Here is a 24,787-nt window from a genome sequence, read left to right as displayed (position 1 = left end):
TCCGTATCCCTCTATTCCCATCCTATTCATGTATTTGTCAAGATCCCCCTTAAATGTCACTATCGTCCCTGCTTCCACCACCTCCTCCGGTAGCGAGTTCCAGGCACCCACTACCCTCTGTGTAAAAACTTGCCTCGTACATCTCCTGGTTTGTTGGGAGCACAGAAGTTCGAACTCAGCAACTACCTCTTCCCGTTTGATTTGGGATGAAGGCACATGAAAATTAAATCCACGAGCAAGAACAGGCTATTTGCTTTCAGATAATACAAGGTCAGAGAGATCTGTTACTGATTATGTGGCATTATTAATTGTGTTGCCAAACCACTTCTGCTTAAGTGAGTTTTATCATACGGACGTGTTTCAACGGTTACTGTTTATGGTGCAGTCAGCACCATTTATGGTTTAAGTGTCAAACAATACTTGACAGTTAACTGTCAGTTTCATAGAATTTACAGTGCAGAAGGAGGCCATTCGGCCCATCGAGTCTGTACCGGCTCTTGGAAAGAGCACCCTACCCAACACCTCCACCCTATCCCCAGTAACCCAGTAACCCCACCCAACACTAAGGGCAATTTTGGACACTAAGAGCAATTTATCATGGCCAATCCACCTAACCTGCACATCTTTGGACTGTGGGAGGAAACCGGAGCACCCGGAGGAGACCCACGCACACACGGGGAGGATGTGTAGACTCCGCACAGACAGTGACCCAAGCCGGAATCGAACCTGGGACCCTGGAGCTGTGAAGCAATTGTGCTATCCACAATGCTACCGTGCTGCCCAGTTATCTGGTGTATTCTCCATGGCAATGCCTCAGCCAACTAATCAGCATTTTCTTCTCGTACAATATTAATTGTTGTTTTCCCCTTGTATCGATATTCTTGTGAAGTGTCCTGCAGACAAAAAGCTACAACATGTCTTTTTGTTTTCAGCAATACTCCAGTTCTGTACTAAAGACGAATGTGTTATGTGAAACTGCTCGTCAATGCAGAAATGCACCATTAATACCTGTAAACATGGGTTCAACCTGCAAGTTTAAAAAAAATTAAATTTGGGATGTAGGTGCCGCTGGCTAGGCCACCATTTATTACCCATCTCGAACTGCACTTGGTAAGGTGGTGGTGCACTTCTCCTTGAACCGCTGCAGTCACTGTGGTGTAGGTACACCCACAGTGCTGTTACGCAGCAAGCACCAGGATTTTGACCCAGCGACAGATAATGTATTGTCGCGAGTTGCCGTGGATATCATAGAATTTACAGTGCAGAAGGAGGCCATTCGGCCCATCGAGTCTGCACCAGCTCGTGGAAAGAGCACCCGACCCAAGGTCAACACCTCCACCCTATCCCCATAACCCTGTACCTCCACCCAACACTAAGGGCAATTTTGGACACGAAGGGCAATTTATCACAGCCAATCCACCTAACCTGCACATCTTTGGACTGTGGGAGGAAACCGGAGCACCCGGAGGAAACCCACGCACACACGGGGAGGATGTGCAGACTCCGCACAGACAGTGACCCAAGCCGGAATCGAACCTGGAACCCTGGAGCTGTGAAGCAATTGTGCTATCCACAATGCTACCGTGCTGCCCCACGATATGAGACAAACTGATGCACAATTTCAATTTCCACTCACAAGACTTGAGCATAAAAATACCAAGACCGACACTGCTGTGCCGTACTGAGGGAGTATGGCACTGTCAGATGTGCTCTCTCTTGGATGATGTGTTCAACTGACACTTTGTCTATCCCCTCAAGTGAACACCAGAGACCCCAAAGCACTAATTTGAAGGATAGCTATCCCCAGTGAGAGGTTGGTTAGCTCAGTTGGCTGGACGGCTGGCTTGCGATGCGGAGCGGCAGCGTGGGTTCAATCCCCGTACTGGCTGGGGTTACTCACTGCCTTCTCAACCTCGCCTGAGGTGCGGTGATCCTCAGGTTAAATCACCACCAGTCAGCTCTCTCTCAAAAGCGGAGAGCCCTCTGAGGCTGTGCTGACATGTTTTTGATCCCCGGTGGCCTGGCCAATATTTATCCCTTGAACAGCATTACACAAACTGATTATCTGCTCATTATCACCTTGCAGCTGGTGGGAATTTGCTGTGCACAAACTGGCTGCTATGTTTCCTACATTACAACAGTAATTACACTTCAAAAGTACTGCAGTAATTGGCTGTAAACTGCCTTGGGATATCCTGTGATCGTGAAGGGTGCAAATCTTTTTTCTGCCAGAAGTGCTTGCTACATTTAGACAACCAGAATTTCACAGAATTTACAGTGCTGAAGGAGGCCATTCGGCCCATCAAGTCTGCACCGACCCTTGGAAAGCACACCCTATCCCAATAACCCCACATAACCTTTTTTGGACACTAAGGGCAATTTAGCGTGGCCAATCCACCTAATCTGCACATCTTTGGATTGTGGGAGGAAACCGCAGCACCCGGAGGAAACCCACGCACACACGGGGAGAACGTGCAGACTCCGCACAGACCCAAGCCGGGAATCGAACCTGGGACCCTGGAGCTGTGAAGCAACAGTGCTAATCACTGTGCTGCCCTACTATGAGAGAGTCAGGTCAAGACGATGCACCCTATCAGAACCAGGGTCAAATTCTGCAGAGATCAGAAGAAATAAAAAGAGATGGAAAAAGTGAGTGCAACCTTGGATATTCTTCAGGGGACAGTGAAGATTAGATTTTTTTAAAAATATTCTCCGCTATCAGTGTCCCTTGTGGTGGAGAATATTGTTAATATCCAACCTTCTCTGCCCACCTTTCTCAGTTGTGAGCCACGAACAAAGGATATAAATACTTTTTTTTTAAAGGATCAAAAATAATGTTACTCATTATGAACTAAGTTGTACACATCAAGAAATCTGGTTAATGTGTTAGCTGATCTCCGAGGAAACAGTGATGGGCAGCACTTTAACTTGACACAGTGACCTGGAGTAAGGAATTGAGGCGGAAGGTCTCAGCCTCCTCATAGCCCACTTAGGACAGATGATGCTGAAGATTGTTCAGAGAGACTATTCAATATTTATTATCTGAATCACATAAGGAATGTCCATTTGGATGAGTCACTGAGGGTCTGCTGGTATCTGGAGCAGGATCCCACCAACTTACAGTACTTTCGGGAGAGGGAGAAAAGGAAATAAATGAAAACAAATGACTGCGGAGGCTGGGATCTGAAACAGAAACAGAAAATGCTGGACAATCTCAGCAGGTCTGACAGCATCTGTGGAGAGAAAAGGGAGCTAACGTTTCGAGTCTGGAGACTCTTTGTCAAAGCTGACTATAACAAAGGGTCATCCAGACTCGAAATGTTAGCTCCCTTTTCTCTCCACAGATGCTGCCAGACCTGCTGAGATTGTCCAGTATTTTTTGTTTCTGTTTGAAAAGGAAATAAACGTTTGGGCAGTTTAATCCCAGTTGGCATATTACTCAAATTAAGTCTGACTACAGTTCACTGTCACAGAATGTTAATATTCAAATGTAATTTGCTGTCATAAGCATAGCTGGAATTTCAATCCTGTGTAGACTAAATAGTAGGAAGGACCTGAGATGAAGGAATTACCGTGACTCAGTAGCAGTATTATCAGTGCCAGTGCATTGCCTGCCATCTAGTGCAGATTGTGCATGCTGACAGAAGCAACTGAGCGTAACATTACATTCCTGCATGGTTAAAGAAGGTGGGTACATTACTAACACTTTTCATCATTCCTGTTCCTGCCATGGCAAAGTTGGAAGAATTGGTTCTTAACTTAAATGGGAAAAATTGGTTTTGTAAAAAGAGCTTCGACTCTCCCTTTTAATTATTATTTGAAGTTATTTTAACAGAAGATGACTACTTGTCGATTTTACTTCTCACGCGTGCACCTCCAGCTCTGTTAAATGGCTCAAATTGGTAAATGCACCACCTATTATGCTACTGAACTCCACAGATTGGGACAGTTCAATTCCCATTGTATGTAGAGGTAGCTGATTAATAGAAGTGTCTTGGCAAAGGGAGACAAATACAATCAGTTAGTGTTCCCATTCTCCATCTGTTTCAACTGACTCCTCCACAATCAAAGCTTGCTGGCTTTCACCATCTAGTCTTGCTTCCAAAGAAAGTGCCAATTAGGTGAGATACAAGAGGGAAACCATTGTCTCTAAGAATTGGTACTTTTCGGAATAGTATGGAATTAGCAGGCAAAGTATGAGGCAATCTGGCAGAAGGGTGTTTTTCTCTGATAAAACACATGAATAGTCGCTAATAGGTCTTGAGATGAACCAAAGTCTACAGCCAAGAAGAATGGTGCACCTGGGCAGTTTTGTGGCATCTTATGTACCCTCTTATCTGTACATGTGTCTGGTAGGAGTTAACAAATGGCAGCCATCATGAGACAGACTAATTGATGACCTCTGTAACAGAGGGGATGTGACACCTTGGGTACCAGCCTTTTGTCATTGGCGAGAACTATTCAAACAAGTGATTGCCATTGGACAACCTAACCAGCCCCAGTATATTAATACCTCACTAAGTAGAAGACAACTGGAAAAGAGCTTCCTCACACCTCAGCCAGTTGGAAAGAACAAAGAGAGAAGGCGGCTGCTGCAAACAGACATGTAAAGGACTGCTGCCTCCATTCTGGGATTGCTAAACTGTCCTCACCTGTCTGGGGTCGTATGCTTTTTCTGTCTGTTTAGCTTATGCATCACATTTAAATTGTTGCTACTCAATAAATCACTCCATACCACCTATGGGTTTGACTCCTTTTTGTGTAATTTGTGACTCTTGAACCTAAATCTCACATCCACTTCAGCAACATCTTTACAGAAAAAAATTGAAAAGAATATACACAGCACTGAGTGCAATCAGATTTATTAGACAGACTCACTGGTCTGTTCGGGTGCATGATGGCACTAAATGATTGCATGTAGACTAATGGAGAGGATCATTGGGTCCTGGAGTCGTCCTACACTTTCTATATCAATAGTCCTCTTCATGTGGTCTACAACTATTTACAGCCTCCATCTCACTTGAAAAAAACTTCCGACTATGCATCCTGGTTCTCCATTCAACAGTTGAATGACTTTAGGATGTTGATTGAGCTGGTCGCCAAAGCAGTTCTCCCTCCTTTTCATTTGCTAGTAACATAAAAGAAGGTCTGTTCGGAGGTATCCCGGCACCATTCAGTGAGTAAAAGGCTCTAATAAAGGGGAAACCGTAGTACCTGGCTACCACTTGGCAAATGGTTAGAACAAAGAAAAGTACAGCACAGGAACAAGCCCTTCAACCCTCTAAGCCTGCGCCGACCATGCTGCCCGTCTAAGCTACAACCTTCCACACTTCCGGAGTCCGTATCCTTCTAGTCCCATCCTATTCATATATTTGTCAAGATGCCTCTTAAACCCCAAATTATTAGCTCAGTAGGAGAATTGCACAGTTGCATCCTACCACTCCGTGATCTGGCAATTCTGAGAACAACCTTCCATGAAGACATTGGGCTGGGTTCTCTGGTTCCCCAGCCGCGTGTTTCTCAGTGGTACGCTGTTCGCTGGTGGCAGGATTCTACTCCCCACAGTTGTTAACGGGATTTCCCATTGAAGTCCCACATGCCGCTGGGAAAGCGCAGTTGGGGGTGTGCTGTCAGCGGGAAAAGTGAGTGAATCATAATGGCCGGAGTATTCCGGCCATTGACTTTGTGGGGCCCATGAAAAGTAGGCGTGATAAATGATCCTAGTCCATGTTCTAAAGTGTGATCAACAAAGGACCAGGATTGCATTCATCCCGATGGTGAAAGTTCTTCGAAGACGATGGGCTGGATTCTCCAATTCTGGGGCTATGCCCCCACGCTGGCGTGGGAACAGTGGCGTTTTACGCCAGAAAAACTGATGCAAAATGGCCACCGATTCCCCGTTTTGCTGGGGACTAGCAGGACAGCAGCGTAGAGCACCCGGCTCTAGCTGCCGTTACACCCTGGAGAATTGCCGTGTACGTGGCTGCTCATGGCGGCGGCCGCTCGTGGACCTGGCCCGTGAAAAAGTCTCCTCCTTCGGCTGGCTGGTGTGCCCCGAACTCCCCCCCCCCCAGCCCAGAATAATGTCCCCCTGTGCCCGCGGATTGGCCCTCTCCCAACTGGCAGCGCTGGACTGAGTCCAAAGCCGCTACGCCGAGTTCCCGACCGATGAGACCATGAGAGACCCATGCTATTGGGGGTGGAGCATCGTTGGTGGGGGGGGGGGAGGTCCTCAGGCAATGTCCTGAGGCTGTCGATACGTGGCAGAGTACGCCGCTTTGGAGGGGGCAGAGCATCGCGAAAGCGGCGCCGCCTTCGATTTCATCAGAAATTTGGATTCTCCGGCTGGTCGCTGAACGGGATTTCAGTGTCGGCGACCGGAGAATCCAGCACATTCACTTTAAACAAGTTCACGGTCCATGAAGAGCACATTGGTTATCCACAGCCTCAGCGTATAGGCTGCGCAAGTCCTGTACCGAAAGGAAAAGAATGAACAGTTTGGGGATGAAAGGCTGTTACTTTAAAAACCAGAGGCAGACTCATTGCTGAAGGACATCCACTCAGAAGCTCATCTCACAAACTGGGCAAATGTTTCTGGGATTCACTGCCTATGAGTCAGCAAGCTCCCAATCTCGGATGGGTTGTCCTTGCTGGGAGAATTGGACAATTCGCTGCTGAAGTAACAATGTGATGGAGTGATGTGTAGGGCAGTCAAATTCATCTTTCTGCTCTAGTTGAGAATAAAGATACTCTGACCAATTTCACACCGTTTTAGTATCAAATACTCCTAGATCATGTAAAAAAAGTATAACACGAAAACAAGCAGCCTACGCAACCAGTGTTTACCCTCTGTACGACAATCCTGTTCTCATATTGCTTTACTCTTCATCTATTTCTAACCTGTATTTAAATGTTGCCATCGGCGCTTGCTTCTAGCATTGGTGCATTGCACCTCCTGACCATCTAGAGTTTTATAATAAATACAATCTTACAGCCAGTAGGGGGTCACTTGTCATGCCTCTGCCAGCTCTTAGAGTTGTCCAATTTTTAAAAAATTATTTAAGGAATGTGGGCGTCGCTGATTTAGGCCAGCATTGACTTGTCCTTCAGAAGTTGGTGGTGAGCTGCCTTCTTGAACTGCTGCAGTCCATGTGGTGTAGGTGCACCCACAGTGCTGTTAGGGAGGGAATTCCATGATTTTGACCCAGCGACAGTGAAGGAACGGCGATATATTTCCACGTCGGGGTGGGGAGTGACTTGGAGGGGAACCTCCAGGTGGTGGGGTTCCCAGATATCTGTTGCCCTTGTCCTTCTAGATGGTAGTGGCCATGGGTCTGGAAGGTGCTGCCTAAGGAACCGTGGCGAGTTCCTGCAGTGCATCTTGGAGATGGTGCACACTGTTAGTCGGTGGTGGAAGGATTGAATGGAAGGAGGAGCAATCAAGCAGGCTGCTTTGTCCTGGATGGTACCGAGCTACTTGAGTGTTGTTGGAGCTGCACTCATCCAGGCAAGTGGACAGTATTCCATCACACTCCTGACTTGTGCCTTGGGGGCAGGCTTTGGGGGTCAGGAGGTGAGTTACTCGCTGTAGGATTCCCAGTCTTTGAACTGCTCTGGTAGCCACAGTATTAATGTGGCTAGTCCAGTTCAGTTTCTGATCAATGCTAATCCCCAGGATGTTGATTGTTCCAATTTAGTTCCACATCCCAGCCTTGCACATTAGGGATCTAAGTGTGTGTGAGTTGCCTTTTGAATATGCTCCAATGGAATCGGATTGCATCACCCTTTTACAATTCAGCTCAAAGTTCTTGTTCAAAATAATTTCTTCCCTATTTCCATCTACTCTTTTGCCAATTCTTCTAAATCTTATAGGCATTGATACCACATGCCAATGGAAACAATTTTTCCCAACTTGCTCTATCGAAACCAATTGTAATTTTGAATACTGCATTTAGACTTCCCTGATCTGAGGAGAATAACCCTCACTTCTGCAATCTGTCCACTTTGTATCTGAAACTTCCCTTGCTGGCTTGATTTGTCCAGCCGATAAGGAGATTAGACCGCATGAATATTGCATTTGTTGCAAGCTCCAATGATTTCTGTGTAATGCTCTGTCCAATGGCACTGTTAGTGAATCTACAGCATTTCCTGACCCTTCTTATTCCTTACTCCATGCATATTCATTCTACTTCACAATCTTCTGAACCAAGATCTTTTCTTGCTACTGTCCTTATTTTATGCTTTTACAGCAAAGCTGTATCTGTAGGCAGAATCTTGTGCCTTCCCTCCTGGACCTCATCTAGCCACTTGTATCAACCAAATAGTGGGCCTGGCGACTCACCATGCAGGAAGCATGACAAGCAGTCCCTGGAATGTTTGCTTCAGGTCTCATTAAACAAAGAAAATTACAGCAGAGGAACAGACCCTTTGGCCCTCCAAGCCTGCACCGACCATGCTACCTGTCTCAACTAAACCCCCCTACCCTTCCGGGAAATATATCCCTCTATTCCCATCCTATTCATGTATTTGTCAAGATGCCCCTTAAAAGTCACTTTCGTGGGCAGCACAGTGGTTAGCATTGCTGCCTCGCGGCGCCGAGGTCCCAGGTTCGATCCCGGCTCTGGGTCACTGTCCGTCTGGAGTTTGCACATTCTCTCCGTGTTTGCGTGGGTTTCGCCCCCAAAAGATGTGCAGGGTAGGTGGATTAGCCACGCTAAAATTGCCCCTTAATTGGAAAAAAATAATTGGGTACTCTAAATTTATCTTTAAAATGTCACTACCTTATCTACTTCCACCACCTTCCCCGGCAGCGAGTTCCAGGCTCCCACCACCCTCTGTGTAAAGTACTTGTCTCGTACATCTCCTTTAAACCTTGCCTCTCGCACCTTAAACCTATGCCCCCTAGTAATTCACTCTTCCACTCTGAGAAAAAGCTTCTGTCTATCCACTCTGTCCATGCCTCTCATACCTTGCAGCCTTCTATCAGGTCGCACTTCAACCTCCGTCGTTCCAGTGAGAACAAACCAAGTTTCTCCAATCTGTCCTCATAGCTAATGCCCTCCATACCAGGCAGCATCCTGATAAATCTTTCCTGTACCCTCTCCAAAGCCTCCACACCCTTCTGGTAGTGTGGCGACCAGAATTGAATACTATATTCCAGTGCAGTTTAACTAAGATTCTATAAAGTGCCCTGGCCAATGAAGGCAAGCATGCCGTATGCCTTCTTGACTACCTCCTCCACCTGCGTTGTCACTTCCAGTGACCCGTGTACCTGTACACACAGATCCCTCTGCCTATCAATGCTCTTAAGGGTCCTGCCATTTACTGTATATTTCCCAATTGTATTAGACTTTCCAAAATGCATTTCCTCACATTTGTCCGGATTAAACTCCATCTGCCATCTCTCTGCCCAAGTCTCCAATCGATCTGGTCAACAACAAAGGTTCCAGCACTGATCCCTGAGGAACGCCACTAGTCACAGCCCTCCATTCAGAAACGCACCCTTCCACTGTTACTCTCAGTCGTCTATGACCTAGCCAGTTCTGTATCCACCTTGCCAGCTCACCCCTGATCCCGTGCGACTTCACTTCTGTACCACTCTGCCATGAGGGACCTTGTCAAAGGCCTTACTAAAGTCCATGTAGACAACATCCACTGACCTACCTCATCAATTATCTTCGTCACTTACTTGAAAAACTCGATCATGTTAGTGAGACACGACCACCCCTTCACAAAACCATGTTGCCTCTCGCTGATGCGTCCACTTATTTCCAAGTGGGAGTAAATCCTGTCTCAAAGAATCCTCTCCAATAGTTTCCCTACCACGGATGTAAGGCTCAGCAGCCTGCAATTGCCAGGATTATCCTTGCTATCGTGCTTAAACAAAGGAACTACATTGGCTATTCTCCAATCTTCTGGGACCACCCCTGTAGCCAGTCAGGAAACAAAGATTTCTCTCAAGGCCCCAGCAATTTTCTCCCTTGCCTCTCTCAGTATTCTGGGATATATCCCATCAGGCCCTGGGGACTTGTCTACCGTTATGGTTTTCAAGGCCCCCAATACCTCCTTTTCGATCTCAACATGACCCAAACTATCTACACAACCAGACTCATCATGAAATGAAAAATGAAAATCGCTTATTGTCACAAGTAGGCTTCAATGAAGTTACTGTGAAAAGCCCCTAGTCGCCACATTCCGGCACCTGTTTGGGGAGGCTGTTACAGGAATTGAACCGTGCTGCTGGCCTGCCTTGGTCTGCTTTCAAAGCCAGCGATTTAGCCCTGTGCTAAACAGCCCCTAGGTCATCTAGCAAGTCCTTCTCTTTGGTGAATACTGATGCAAAGTACTCATTTAATACCTCGCCCATTTCCTCTGGCTCCACACATAGATTCCCTCCCCTGTCCTTGAGTGGGCCAACCCTCTCCCTGGCTACCCACTTGCTCTTTATATATGCGAAAAAGCCTTGGGACTTTCCTTAATCCTGCTGGCCAGTGACTATTCATGATTCCTTTTAACTCTACACACTCCTTGCTTAAGTTTCTTTCTACTTTCCTTGTATTTCACACTTGCTTTGTGTGTTCCCAGCCTCCTAGCCTTGACAAATGCTTCCTTTTTCGTTTTGACTAGGCTCGCAAAGGCCAGGATTCTCCGAGCCCACGGCGGGTCAGAGAATCGCCCGGGGGAGGGGGGGCCACTCCGACGCCAGGCCACCGATTTTCCAGTGACCGTTGAAAGCGCCCCCCGCGGCACTTCTCCGCAGCCGACAGGCCGAGTGCCCGCCAACGTGATTTACATATGGTCCTACCCGGCGGGACCGCGCCCCTCTGGCTGCAGGGGCCATCCTGGTAGGGGGGCGGGGGGGGGGGGGGCCTCAACGGTGGGCAGGCCGGCGATCGGGGGCAACCGATTGGCGGGCTCGCTCATTCCGGGGGGGGGCCTATTTTCCTCTGCGCCGGCCCCTGTATGGCTCTGCCAAGTTGCCCAACCACGCGCATGCGTCGGGGAGACGGCGGTGGCACGCAGGCGCGGACCGGTGCCAGCCGTGGTGTGCATGCGCGGACCCGCGCTGGCCATGTAGAGCCGGCTTTCGGCGCCGGAGCAGCGCACAGCACTCCGGCGTCGTTCTAGCCGCCGTAGAAGAGGAGGATTACTGGGCCTGGAGGTCCGTTGACTCTGGTGTCCGCGCCGGTGTCAACACTTGGCCGCGATATCGGTGAATACCAGCCAATATCTCTCGTTATCCAAGGTTCCTGAAACTTGCCATACTCACCCTTCATCCTTACAGGAACGTGCCGGTCCAGAATTCCTATCAAGTTATACTTTAAAGCCTCCCTCATGCCAGAATTTGATTTGCACTCTCACATCTGCCCCCAATCTACATTCTTCAGTTCCTGCCTAATATTGTTGTAATTGGCCTTCCCCCAATTTAGCACCTTCATTTGAGGACTACACTTATCTTTATCCATCAGTACCTGACTGAATTGTGGTCACTGTTCCAGAACTACTCCCCTACTGGCCCAGCTCATTCCCCAATACCAGGTTCAGTATGGCCCCTTCCCTAGTTGGATTATCTACATATTTTTTCAAGAAGCCCTCCTGGACGCTCCTTACAAACTCTGCCCCGTCCACGTCCCTACACTGAGTGGGTTCCAGTCAATAAAGGGGAAGTTAAAATCACCCCCCATAACAACCCTGTTACTTTTATACCTCACCAAAATCTGTCTACATAACTGCCCCTCTACCTCCCGCTGGCTGTTGGGAGGCCTATAATAAACCCCCAACATTGTTACTGCAGCCTGCCTATTCTCGAGCTGTACCCATATTGCCTCACTGTATGAGCTCTCTGAGGTGTCCTCCCGCAGTACAACTGTGATATTCTCCCTAACCAGTAGTGCAACTCCCCTACCCCTTTTACATCCCCTCTATCCCGCCTGAAACATCTATACCCAGGAATGTTAAGCTGACAATCAGGTCCTTCCCTTAACCAAGTCTCTGTAATGGCAACAACATCATAGTTCCAAGTAAATGTATGAGAGGCATAGACAGGATGGATAGTCAGGGGCTTTTTCCGAGGGTGGAAGTGTGAATTACAAGGAGGCACAGGTTCAAGGTGAGAGGGGGAAAGTTTAAGGGAGATGTGCGGGGTCAGCTTTTCACGCAGAGAGTGGTGGGTGCCTGGAACGCGCTGCCAGAGGATGTGGTGGAAACAGGCACATTAGCGACAATGTTTAAGAGGCATCTGGATGGGTACATAACCGAGTAAGGAGAGAAGGTTTTTTTTTTAGTTAGGGCATCATGTTCAGCACAGGCTTAGAGGGCCGAACGGCCTGTTCCTGTGCTGTACTTTTCATTGTTCTTTGTACTATCTAAGCTCTAAGTTCATCTGCCTTACCTGTTACACCTCTCACATTGAAACAAATGCCCTTCAGTCCACCAGACCCTCTTTGATCAGCAAACACACCCTGCCTGCTCTTCCTCCGAGACTGACTGGCCCTACTCTCTAGTTCCCCTTCAGTTAATTCACCTTTGCTTTGGTTCCCACCCCCCCACCAAACTAGTTTATATCCTACCATGTTGACACCAGCAAACCTCCCGGCCAGAATATTTATGCCCCTCCAATTTCTCTTGGGTTATGGGGTGGCAGTCCCTTATTCAAATGCACTCAGTACCTGATTGAGGGACCCAAGATTGGGACAGGGTAGCCTGCTGAGAGAGCCAACCCCCACCCCCTGCCCCGCCTTTGCTGCTGAGTCTCCTTCTCCATGACTTCCTTCCTATCATTCACCCACACCTGGGTCCTTCAATGCGAGGTGTCAGTGTTGTACCAGCAGCATTCACTGCCTCCCCTATAATGTGAGTGCACAAGAGTGCAAGCATTTGAATGACCAGCATATCTCGGCAGGCGGGACCTTTGTACCCTGGGATCCTTGATTGCGGGGAGGTCCGCCACTATAACCTCCATGACCTAGGAGGACAGAGAGTAGGCGCAAGGGAACACTATCCCTTCAAGTCACAACATTCTGATTTGGGAGTATATCGTTCAGCATCATTGGGACAAAATCCTGGAAGAGCCTTCAAGGGCCTCTTACCGGCACCTTCTCGGAAGAATCACGAATGAACACTAAACGACACCCGAGGTATCCTGAGAATTTTTTTTAAAAGTTGAAAAGCGATAATGCCATTTTGTCCCAAAATGACAGTTTTTTTTGCTGTGTATCCACGTCAACAGGAACTACTGTCCAAACGTCCTTCAGAACTTCTATCTTCCACTTGCATGTTTTTTACATCCAACGATCGAGGCTGGATTTGGACTTAAATTGCAACGGTATCAAAGAGCACCACCCAATCTGCTCGAGAAAAACCTCGATATCAAAAACTCTCTCACACATAACTTTATTATTTCATGATGTAACTTTATTAACAAGTAGCAATTTTCAAAGCTCCATCTCCACTTTCTGGAATTAGGACTTTTTCACCAAATACATAACAAAGGTAATTGAGGAAGAGTTTAGACAGGGCTCTTTTCACTAATGTATGTTGAGATGCTATAACATTGGGACTGAGCAGGAAGGGGTAAATTGAAATGCTATACATGGATTGCCCTCTATCCACCATCGCAGCGAATCTAGGAGCAAAAAAGAACACAATTCCAAACTTTCCCACTTCAAAGTTAATTCCTCGCATAAATTACTGGTGAAAACATTATAATTCCACAATTAAGTCCACAAAAATAAATACCTAATTCACTTTGTCAAATGGAATATTCCACAGATGATGATGACACAAGTTGATCATTGCAGTGTCTGTGCATCCCTTATGACCGCATAACATGCAAAATGCATGCGGAGCAGCAACTGCATGGCAGCAGCCAGAAGTGCAATCAGGACACTGAAGCTCTCAACCTTCAGTTTTCCTCAGCTTTAGGTTTAAACTTTAAAAACAACTCGCCCTAATGGATTTGCTTCAAGAAGATGTGCAGTTTCTGAACAGTCTTTGGAAGCCAAGACAGGATTCTACAAAATACGCTAGCAAGGCAAATCAAATATATTTGATGTACCGCGCTCTAAATAATCTTTGCAGATAGACTGCCAACTGTGAGATGGAAGCCAACCCACCCTTATAAAAATAATTGATGCTTTATAGCTTGGTGATTACCTGAGCGACTACTGGGGGTTATTTTTTGCTCACAAGGGACATTCTTTTATGAAAACCTTTGGGATTTTGCTTGGAGATGCAAAACGTTTTTGCTGCATACAAAATTTCTTTTCAGCCACTGATTATTCGTTTTGAGGTTTTTTTGTTGCAATCATTCGTGGTTATGTGCGTGAGCGTGTTGCAAATGGAAAGAGATAAACCACCAGAGACCCCAACTGCAGTCTGGGAATGAAGGGACCAAAAAAAAAAAAAATTGTCCTTTCGTCACTCGCTAAATTTATTTTCAAAATGGACACTTAACATATAGCTGTTCCCCTGATCGCCCTGCTCTCTACCTGTGCCATACAGATGAAAGGACCTCCAGGATCACCGGTGGTACTGAGCAGCTTAGCTGGTATCAATCAAGGATACCACAGTTACCTTTAGTGCTTAGGACCAGACAGGGAGACAAATAAATTGGGACAAGTTTCCCATTGCCAATCACTATTCTTTGAACCTTACCTGAAAGTGGTCCAGTGTGGATGTAAGGCAACAACCAGTTCAGGCTCTCACTCTGACACAAAATACCATGGACGGATTACCACAATTTTATGAATAAAAACTCCTGAGTCGAACAGGAAATAGGAAACTGCCGTCACCAGGATGCAGCTCATCTCAGTACTGACTGGTGTATGGAAGAGACGAGGACTGGAAAAGTATCGGGTCAAATAAAATAAAAAATGTCACAGACAGTTAAATTGCATAGAGAACAGTTCTTATTCCTGGATATCAAACAATTACGTAGACTGCCCAGCCAAAACAAACGGGAATAAAGGAAAAAGGACATCAGGTTTTGTCTGGAAAAACCAACGTGTGACAGATTGGCTGAAAGCTGAATGTGAATGGGAAAAAAAAACATGGAAGACATTTGTGGAACTTGCCTCATGCTGGCCAAGGCACAGGAGATGGGTGTGGCCCAGGCTATTAGCAGTTTAAAAGCACTTTTAACATTGCTTCAATGCTAGGGAAGACTCCTTTACCGCACAAGCTCTGAACAGTTTTTCTTTCAGAACTTTCGTTTCACACAGAAGCCTTCTGTGGCCTCTGAACAAAACTGCCAATTTGATGTCAATTGGGACCATGCCCGCGAAGAACAGTTTGCTCTAAATATTTAACTGGGAACTCTTGCAACAAATGAATCAGAGCTGTGTTTACCTGCTGATCCCAATTGTGAAAACACCATGTTCTAATGCAGTGTCACAAAGGCTTGTTCCCCTTTTCCCATCGCCCTACCATATCATTAATTTCCCCCTTGGGACAGTCATTTAAAGACAAAGGCCATTTACAGCAAGAAAGTGATTACTTTAAATCTGTTGCACTATTGAGTGTGATTCCAGCATTTACTAGTGTAAGGGTACAGAGAAGAAACCCATATAGTCACACTGTGTCAGGCGCAATGCAGTTTTATTTGTTAGCCGTCTTGTTCTTCATTCTTTCACACACTGCTTGGAGAATGCCAGGCTTTTGCTCCATGACTTGCACTAGCACCACATCAATGTATTCTTCCAGATCCTTCACATGCATATCCTTCTTCTGCAGCTCCAATTCCTGCTGCAGGATTATCTTGATGAGCTCATCGTGTGTGAGGTGGTAGTATCGAGCGACTGGGTCTGCGGGCTTGGATTCCTGAAATGCAAGGAACCCAGTTTTTAAAAAATACGGCAAGTAGGAAAATTATCAACTGAGCAGGACCTCTCTTCCTGCCTCGATGAGTAAACATACAATCTTGTGCACCATAGAACCACAGAATCCCTACAGCGCAGGAGACCATCTGGCCCATCGAGTCTGCACCGACCCTTTGAAAGAGCACCCTACGTCAGCCCTCTTCTGCGCTATCCCATAACCCCATCTAACCTTTGGACACTAAGGGGCAATTTAGCATGGCCAATAATAATAATCTTTATTTTCACAAGTAGGCATACATTAACACTACAATGAAGTTACTGTGAAAATCCCCTTGTCGCCACATTCCGGCGCCTGTTCGGGTCACAGAGGGGGAATTCAGAATGTCCAATTCACCTAACAAGCACGTCTTTCAGGACTTGTGGGAGGAAACCGGAGCACCCGGAGGAAACCCACACAGACACGGGGAGAACGCGCAGACTCCGCACAGACAGTGACCCAAGCCCGGAATCGAACCGGGGTCCCTGGTGCTGTGAAGCAACAGTGCTCACCCACTGTGCTACCATGCCACCCAATGTTGTATCCACATTACTATTGTCCCTTTTATTGCATGAGCTATAACTTTTCTCACATGTTTGTTGTGTGGCACTGTGTCAAATGCCTTCTAAAAATCCATGTACACCACATCAAATGCATTACCCTTGTCAACCCTCTCTATTACCTTCTCAAAAAACTCCAGCAAGTTAGCGAAACACGTTTTCCCCTTTAGTAATCCATGCTGGCTATTCCTAATCAACCAACATTTTTCCATGTGACTACTAACTCTATCCTAAATAATTGTTTGTGGAAGCTTGCCCACCAGTGAAATTAAACTGACTGGTCTGTAATTGCTGGAATTATCCTTACAACCTTGTTTGAACAAGGGCGTAACAATCAAGGGGGCGTAATTCAAGGGGGCTTTAGGTGACTACTGGAATAGAACAATGTAAAGGGGTCTGGGGAAAAGACAGGAGAATGGCACTAAGTCGTAATACTTGTTTGGAGAGCTCCCTCCCTAACAGCACTGTGGGTGTACCTACACCTCAGGGACTGCAGCGGTTCAAGAAGGCAGCTCACCACCAACTTCTGAAGGGCAACTAGGGATGGGGAATAAATGCTGACCGAACCAGCGCCGCCCACATCCCGGAAATGAATTTTTAAAAAACACAATGGACCGAATGGCAGCACGGTAGCATGGTGGTTAGCACAATTGCTTCACAGCTCCAGGGTCCCAGGTTCGATTCCGGCTTGGGTCACTGTCTGTGCGGAGTCTGCACATCCTCCCCGTGTGTGCGTGGGTTTCCTCCGGGTGCTCCGGTTTCCTCCCACAGTCCAAAGATGTGCAGGGTAGGTGGATTGGCCATGATAAATTGCCCGTAGTGTCCGAAATTGCCCTTAGTGTTGGGTGGGGTTACTGGGTTATGGGGATAGGGTGGAGGTGTGGACCTTGGGTAGGGTGCTCTTTCCAAGAGCCGGTGCAGACTCGATGGACCAAATGGCCTCCTTCTGCACTGTAAATTCTATGTCTATGTTCTGCACCGTAACAATGCTGTGAAAGAAAATAGGCAAAAAAGATAAATATAACTAAAACCAATAGGGACCGATATTCTCACCTGTAACCCAATGTTGTCTGTTGTTTTGGAACGATGGGTAAATAAAAGGAATGGTATATCTAATTAAACTGATTAACTGACAAACAAGCAGTCACAGGAGAGAAGAACTTTTAATTGCCAGTCACCACCTCATTATCTTGGGAGCCAAGGGTGTTCCTTAATGGTTATTATTGCAATGAGGTCCTGTCATGTCCCACCACACCCAGTCCTCTCCACAATACAAATTAATAGCTGAACATGGCCAACAGGTCTCCAAGTCCCTTCTTATCTTAAATCACCAAACTAAAGCCTTCCATCATTTACTGGCAGCAGACACCTAATAGACCACAATCACCCTCTTACATGAAAAGGCAAGGACCTCAGCAGCTGTGTCCCCTGCAGGCTCTTTTCTTTCCTGAACTGCAATTAAGCAATATGGGCCTTCAGGCTCGACTCTGTCAACTGGAGTAGTCCACCCAGACCAAACATAGCTCACTGAGGAATGCCTCTTACAGACCGTTTCACACCTGTGGAACAATACGACACTCTCATCCCAGAATGCAGAAAAGATTTTCACGCAGCAGAATGCGGTTTGCCACTCTGTGCCTGAATGGCAGATCTTTGCAAACAAACTTTGCAAGGATGGAAAGGTCAAGGGATCTAATTGCCCTTGAGAAGGTGGTGTTGAGCTGCAGCCCCTGCATCACAGTGCTGTTCGGAATCCAGGGATTTTTTCAGTGCTTCTTTTCCCCCACCAAGTCAGGACTAGTTGAAGGTGTTTTGTTCTGTGTTTCCATCCCAATGCTTCCTTCACTAGCGTCTTCCCAGAAATTAAAAGTTCAGGCAACTTATCGACAACAATTTATATTCTTGTAATACCTTTAAGGCAGTGAAGTACCTCAAAGTGAGCCTGTGAGGAGTTTAAGACCCCCGATTGCGTTTCTTTCCGAATCAACGGAACGTTCAAGCCTCTCCACTACACAAATCCAAGGAAAGGTGGGTGGGAAGGAACCAGACAAAGTGCAATCCAAAATAAGTCCTTGACAGGAAATCAGACGCAAGATACTCGTATGGTATCAACGGCTGCGATGGTGGAAGAAGGTTGCAGCAGGAGGGAGATCCCCAGTCATAGAGGTTCCCTTGCCACCGGAACTGGACCTACCCTTTGTCAAGGACCGTGTGTCTGATGTACCAGGGACAGTACCAGATGTGGAAGTCCCGAGCTTTGAACCATCACATAGGCGGTGAAGTTTGATTCAGTTGTCTCTCTCACGGGATACGAACAGGAGAGAGTTTTGGCAGCTTTCTTCATGACTGAGCAGCCCTCTTCAGGATCCGCTCTGCTCATCCCGCATGGGAAAAGTGCTAGAATAGGTGCCCCACAAATGTCTGTTCCATCCCCAACCTGACTAGGAAACCGCATCCAGCAGGCTCTGTGGTCAGAAAATCAAAGTGAAACTGAAATTCGGAACCTGGAACGTGCGAACCCTCACGGGTAACGAGCAAAACAATCGACCAGAACGGAGAACTGCCCTTGTTGCCGTGAACTCAGGCACTTCAACATTGTCATCGCTGCCCTGCAAGAGACCCAAAGAGCAGGAGACGGGCAGCTAAGTGGAACCAGTGACATTACTACTACTCAACCCAAGACAAAAATTGGAATTTATAATAGAAACACAAAAAATAGATCTTTTGTCAAGGTCCAATGATCCCTTAACTTCCCACTTGAAAACAAGACTTTTTTCAACTCCCCATATACAAGGATATGGAGATCAAGCAGTCTTTTCCTCAAGTTTCTCCTGTTTGTGTGTGATCTCATTTTGTCCCTTTTGTGCTTTATTTCAGAAGTCACATGAAATGTACCGTGTATACAGAGAAGAGAGGGGCAGGAAGAGGTCTTTTGGTCCTTCGAGCCCGCTCCACCATTCATCACGATCATGGCTGATCATCCAACTCAATAGCCTAATCCTGCTTTCTCCCCATAGCCTTTGATCCCATTCTCCCCAAGTGCTATATCCAGCCGCCTCTTGAATATATTCAATGTTTTAGCATCAACTACTTCCTGTGGTAATGAATTCCACAGGCTCACCACTCTTTGTGTGAAAAAATGTCTCCTTATCTCTGTCCGAAATGGTTTACCCTGAATCCTCAGGCTGTGACCCCTGGTTCTGGACATACCCATCATTGGTAACATCTTCCCTGCATCGACCCTGTCTCGTCCCGTTAGACCATCTGCTACTTTAGATCCAATTGCAACAAAGAGCTTTTTGAGTTGTGGCTAACCACATTCTCTCTGGTTAGGTGGAAAATGCAGCTTCTTGTAGATCCAACAGGATGAGCAGGGAAAGGGAGAAACAGAACAAAGAACAATACAGCACAGGAACGGGCCCTTCGGCCCGCCAGGCCTGCGCCGATCACGTGTCCTATCGAGACCAACCGCCTGTCTCCTCCTATACCCGGTCTGTTCATGTGCCTATCCAGATAAGTCTTAAAGGCCGCTAACGTATCTGCCTCAACCGCCTCACTTGGCAGCGCATTCCAGGCCACCACCACCCTCTGTGTAAAAAACTTCCCCGCACATCTCCACTGAACCTTTCCCACCTCACCTTGAACCTGTGCCCCCTTGTAATTGTCATTTCCGTCCTGGGAAAAAGCCTCCAGCTGTTCACCCTATCTGTACCCCGAATAATTTTATAAACTTCCAACAGGTCGCCCCTCAGCCTCCGTCTCTCTAGGGAGAACAATCCCAGTTTATTCAATCTCTCCTCACAGCTAATACCCTCCATACCAGGCAACATCCTGGTAAACCTTTTCTGTACTCTCTCCAAAGCCTCCACGTCCTTCTGGGAGTGCGGTGACCAGAATTGGACACAGTATTCCAAATGTGGCCGAACCAACGTTTTATATAACTGTAACATAATTTTCGAGCTTTTGTACTCGATACCCCGTCCTATGAAGGCAAGCATGCCATATGCTTTCTTTACCACCATTTCCACCTGTGCTGCCACTTTTAAGGATCTGTAGACCTGCACGACCAGATCTCTTTGTGTCTCTATGCTCCTGATGGTTCTGCCATTTATATTATAGCTCCCACCTGAATTGGATCTACCAAAATGCATCAACTCGAATTTGTCCGGGTTAAATTCCATCTGCCATTTCTCTGCCCAATTTTGCAGCCTATCTTATATCCTGCTGTATTCGCTGACAACCTTCATCACTATCCGCAACTCCTGCAATCTTAGTATCATCCGCAAACTTGCTAATCAGACCCGCTACGTTTTCTTCCAAGTCATTTATATATATTACAAAGAGCAGAGGTCCCAGTACAGATCCCTGCGGAACACCACTAGTTACAGACCTCCAATCGGAAAAGCACCCTTCCACTGCTACCCTCTGTCTTCTATGGCCCAGCCAGTTCTGGTTCCATCCAGCTAGTTGAATGAAATGAAAATGAAAATTGCTTATTGTCACAAGTAGGCTTCAATTAAGTTACTGTGAAAAGCCCCTAGTCGCCACATTCCGGAGCCTGTTTGGGGAGGCTGATACGGGAATTGAACCGTGCTGCTGGCCTGCCTTGGTCTGCTTTAAACACCAGCGATTTAGCCCTGTGCTAAACAGCTCCAGTCACCCATAACCTATGTGATTTAATCTTTTGCACCAGCCTGCCATGAGGGACCTTGTCAAATGCTTTACTGTCCATGTCGACAACATTCACAGCCCTTCCCTTGTCAATCATTTTTGTCACCTCCTCAAAAAACTCAATTAAATTAGTGAGACATGACCTTGTACAAAACCATGCTGCCTGTCGCGAATAAGACCATCCACTTCCAAATGTGCATAGATCCTGGGCTGAATTCTCCGTTTTTGGGACTAGGACCCACGCCGTCGTGAAAACTGTGGTCTTTTACGCCAGAAAAACTGGCGTCAAAAAGCCACAGATTCACCGCTGGGGGCTAGCAGGGAGCCGTTGTAGAGCTCGCAGCTCTAGCAGCCTATATGCACCCCCCCCCAACACTTCCGGGTCAGAGGCCGCGCATGCGCACAGCAGCAGCCTCCAGCAACCGCGCCGTGCTCCATGGCGGACTCAGCCCGCGGACCTGGACCGCCCGCTCACATTGCCCCCCAGCCCCGAATGAAGCCCCCCCCAGCCCGCCGATCGGCCCTCCCCTGACTGTGGCGGCCCCGGGCTGAGTCCGCAGCCTCTACGCGAGGATCCCGGACGGTGGGACCATGAGAGGTCCACGCCGTCGGGAATTCGGCCGGTCGGGGACGGAGCATCGTGGGGCTGGCCTCAGGCAATGGCCTCAGGCGGTGGATACTTGACACGGCGTACTCCACGAGTGCGCCGATTTTCAGGGGGCGGAGAATTTAAAAGCCCACGCCGCTCCCGATTTTGGCCCCAAAATGGATTCTCCACCCCATCGCCGAACACCATTTCATCATCGGGGGGGGGGAAATCCAGCCCCCTATCTCTGAAAATCTTTTCTAAGAATTTCACTATTACTGATGGCAGGCTCACTGACATATAATTACCTGGGTTATCTTTGCAACCATTCTTAAATAACAGTACAACATTGGCTATCCTCCAATCCTCTGGGATCTCCCCTGTGGCCAGTGAGGACACAAAAATTTCTGTTAGAGGCCCAGCGATTTCATCTCTCGTCTCCCTCAGTAATCTGGGATAGATGCCATCTGGCCCTGGGGATTTGTCGACCTTAATGCTTTTTAACACACCTAACACTTCCTCCCTCGTAACAACGACCTGTTCTAAAGTGTTTACACATCCCTCTGAGACACCACCAATCAACGTGTCCCTCTTGTTTGTGAATACCGATGCAAAATACTCATTGAGGATCTCACCTACATCCTCTGGTTCTACACAGAATTTCCCTCGTTTGTCCTTGAGTGGACCAACTCTTTCTCTAGCTACCCTCTTTTTCCTAATATACGTATAAAATGCCTTGGGATTCTCCTTAACCCTGTCTGCCAAGGACATTTTGTGACCCATTGTTTTCCTGCTAACTCTCTGCTTGAGCTCTTTTCTACTTTCCTTGTATTCTTCAAGTGCATCATCTGTTTTTAGTTCCCTGTACCTCACATATGTATCTTTTTTCTTTTTGACAAGACTCGCAATTTCCCTGTCATTCATGGTTCCTGAATCCTGCCTTTCCTGTCCTTCCTTTTTGCTGTCACATGCCTGTCCTGCACTCCCATCTTCCAAATGTGGATTTACCCTCAACCAGCCTCTTCCCAAAAACAGCCTCCAAATCCTGCCTAATCTGGTTGTAGTTAGCCTTCCCCCAATTTAGCACCTAAATCTAAATTGAGGGGCTGTTTAGCACAGGGCTAAATCGCTGGCTTTGAAAGCAGACCAAGGCAGGCCAGCAGCACATTTCAATTCCCGTAACAGCCTCCTCGAACAGGCGGCAGAATGTGGCGACTAGGGGCTTTTCACAGTAACTTAATGAAGCCTACTTGTGACAATAAGCGATTTTCATTTCATTTCATTTCATTCAATCCTAGGACAACACTCGTTCTTTTCCATGAGCATCTGAAAACTTACGGAATTGTGGTCTTTGATGACCTGGCCAGGCTCGTTCCCTAGTACTAGGTCCAGTATAGCCCCCTCTCTAGTCAGACTATCCACATATTGTTCCAAAAAACCTTCTTGGACACACTTAACACATTTCTCACCATCCAGACCCTTAGCCCTAAGGGACTTCCAGTCAATATGAGGAAAATTAAAGTCTCCCATTACAACAACCCTATTATTTCTACATCTATCCAGAATCTGCTTACATATTTGTTCATCAACTTCCCGTGGGCTGTTTGGTGGCCTGTAGTACATCATAGTGACTACCCCTTTCCTGTTTCTGTGTTCTACCAACAGTGCCTCATTACTTGATTCTTCCATGGTATCCTCCCTCTGTACAGCTGTAATATGTTCTCTAACCAGTACTGCCAGTCCCCCACCTCTTTCATCTTCCTCCCTGTCTCGCCTAAAACACCTATATCCTGGAATATTTAGCTGTCAGTCCTGTCCCTTTTTTAACCAAGTCTCCATTACAGCAACCACATTCCTGCTTGAATCAAGACTTCAAGTTCATCTGTCATACTCCGTGCATTGAACCTCCAGGCCCACTGAGCTCGACCTCCCCCAGACTACCCTTCCTCTTAGCCATCCTGACCCTGTTACCATGATCATCCCCAGTCTCTACACTTGCTGGCTTACTGTCCTGATTCCCACCCCCCCTGCCTGAAGGACAGCATGGGGGCAAAACAATGGAAAAGGCACAGGGGCTACATTTGTCCATAGTTCTCCAAGATTAGGACTCACGATCCATGGAATCAGTCTGGTCGCATGCCTCTGCACTTCCACCAGGAATGTCCTCAGCAGCTGACCTGACCGATCTTGGGTGGGGCAAAGACGCAGAAGGGTGCCTTGTTGAACCTTGCTGGCTGTGGCAGTGAACTCGACACTCTATGACTACTGCACCAGTCAGCATAACCCGAGTGGAAACTACCTCAGCACATTGTTGGTCTTGAGTGTATATTTTTTAAACTTGGGAGCGTAATAAATAAAGGGGATTCAATAAAAAAGTAGGGAGGGGCGTTGCCACTAAAAACAAAAACAAATTGCTGGCTGGATTTTCTCATTGGACTCAATTGAAAGTTCGACCCACGAATGATCCACATCTTGCAGCCAGTTAGCCTTTCCTGAAATATCCTCTCAATCCCATGGAAATGGGAGAATATAAGCCAAACCAACTGGAAGCCAGGCAAAGCATTAAATCCATAGCTCTTCTCCGAGGGTGACATTTTAAACTTACTTAACACATCCAGCACAGATGCTTTGCAACCTACAATCGGAATAACTTTTCCATTTTTAAACATGGTTTATACTTAGACCGACAAATCGTTTCAAAAGGAAATAGAAAACAAAAGAGTGTGTGTGTGTGTGTGTGTGTATCGTTTTCCATTCAACAACGCTGAAATATTTGTCGGTAAACACATGAACAGCCGCTGCTTCTTGGTGTACCTGAAAATCCGATGGGAATAGTTACGGAGTACAGTCCACCTCCCACCCCCACCACCATCCCAATCCAAGCAGCTGAGGGATACGGGAGGGATTTGTGAAAGGGAGGTGGTGCCTTGATTTAGTTTTTTGAGGAGGTGATAAAGATGATTGATGAGGGGAGGGCGGTGGATGGTGTTTACATGGACTTCAGTAAAGCCTTTGACAAGGTGCCTCATGGCAGACTGGTACAAAAGGCGAAGTCACACGGGATCAGAGGTGAGGTGGTAAGATGGATACAGAACTGGCTCGGTCACGGAAGGTA

The 24,787-nt window shown here is 47.0% G+C and overlaps 1 protein-coding gene across 1 annotated transcript in view; it reads right to left on the bottom strand.

The window, feature by feature from the left end:
• Positions 1–13,391: 13,391 nt before the first annotated feature.
• The window catches only part of LOC140409330 (uncharacterized), a 235,308-nt gene continuing 223,912 nt past the window's right edge, over positions 13,392–24,787 (bottom strand). Inside the window, exon 6 of the mRNA XM_072497744.1 lies at positions 13,392–15,819. Within this exon, the coding sequence (XP_072353845.1) occupies positions 15,598–15,819 (222 nt within the window). The 3' untranslated portion in view covers positions 13,392–15,597. The remainder of the gene's footprint in view (positions 15,820–24,787) is intronic.

This window comes from Scyliorhinus torazame, chromosome 3 (genome assembly GCF_047496885.1).
Source record: "Scyliorhinus torazame isolate Kashiwa2021f chromosome 3, sScyTor2.1, whole genome shotgun sequence".
Classification (NCBI taxonomy): domain Eukaryota; kingdom Metazoa; phylum Chordata; class Chondrichthyes; order Carcharhiniformes; family Scyliorhinidae; genus Scyliorhinus; species Scyliorhinus torazame.
This window is presented reverse-complemented; position numbering and strand designations above follow the sequence as displayed.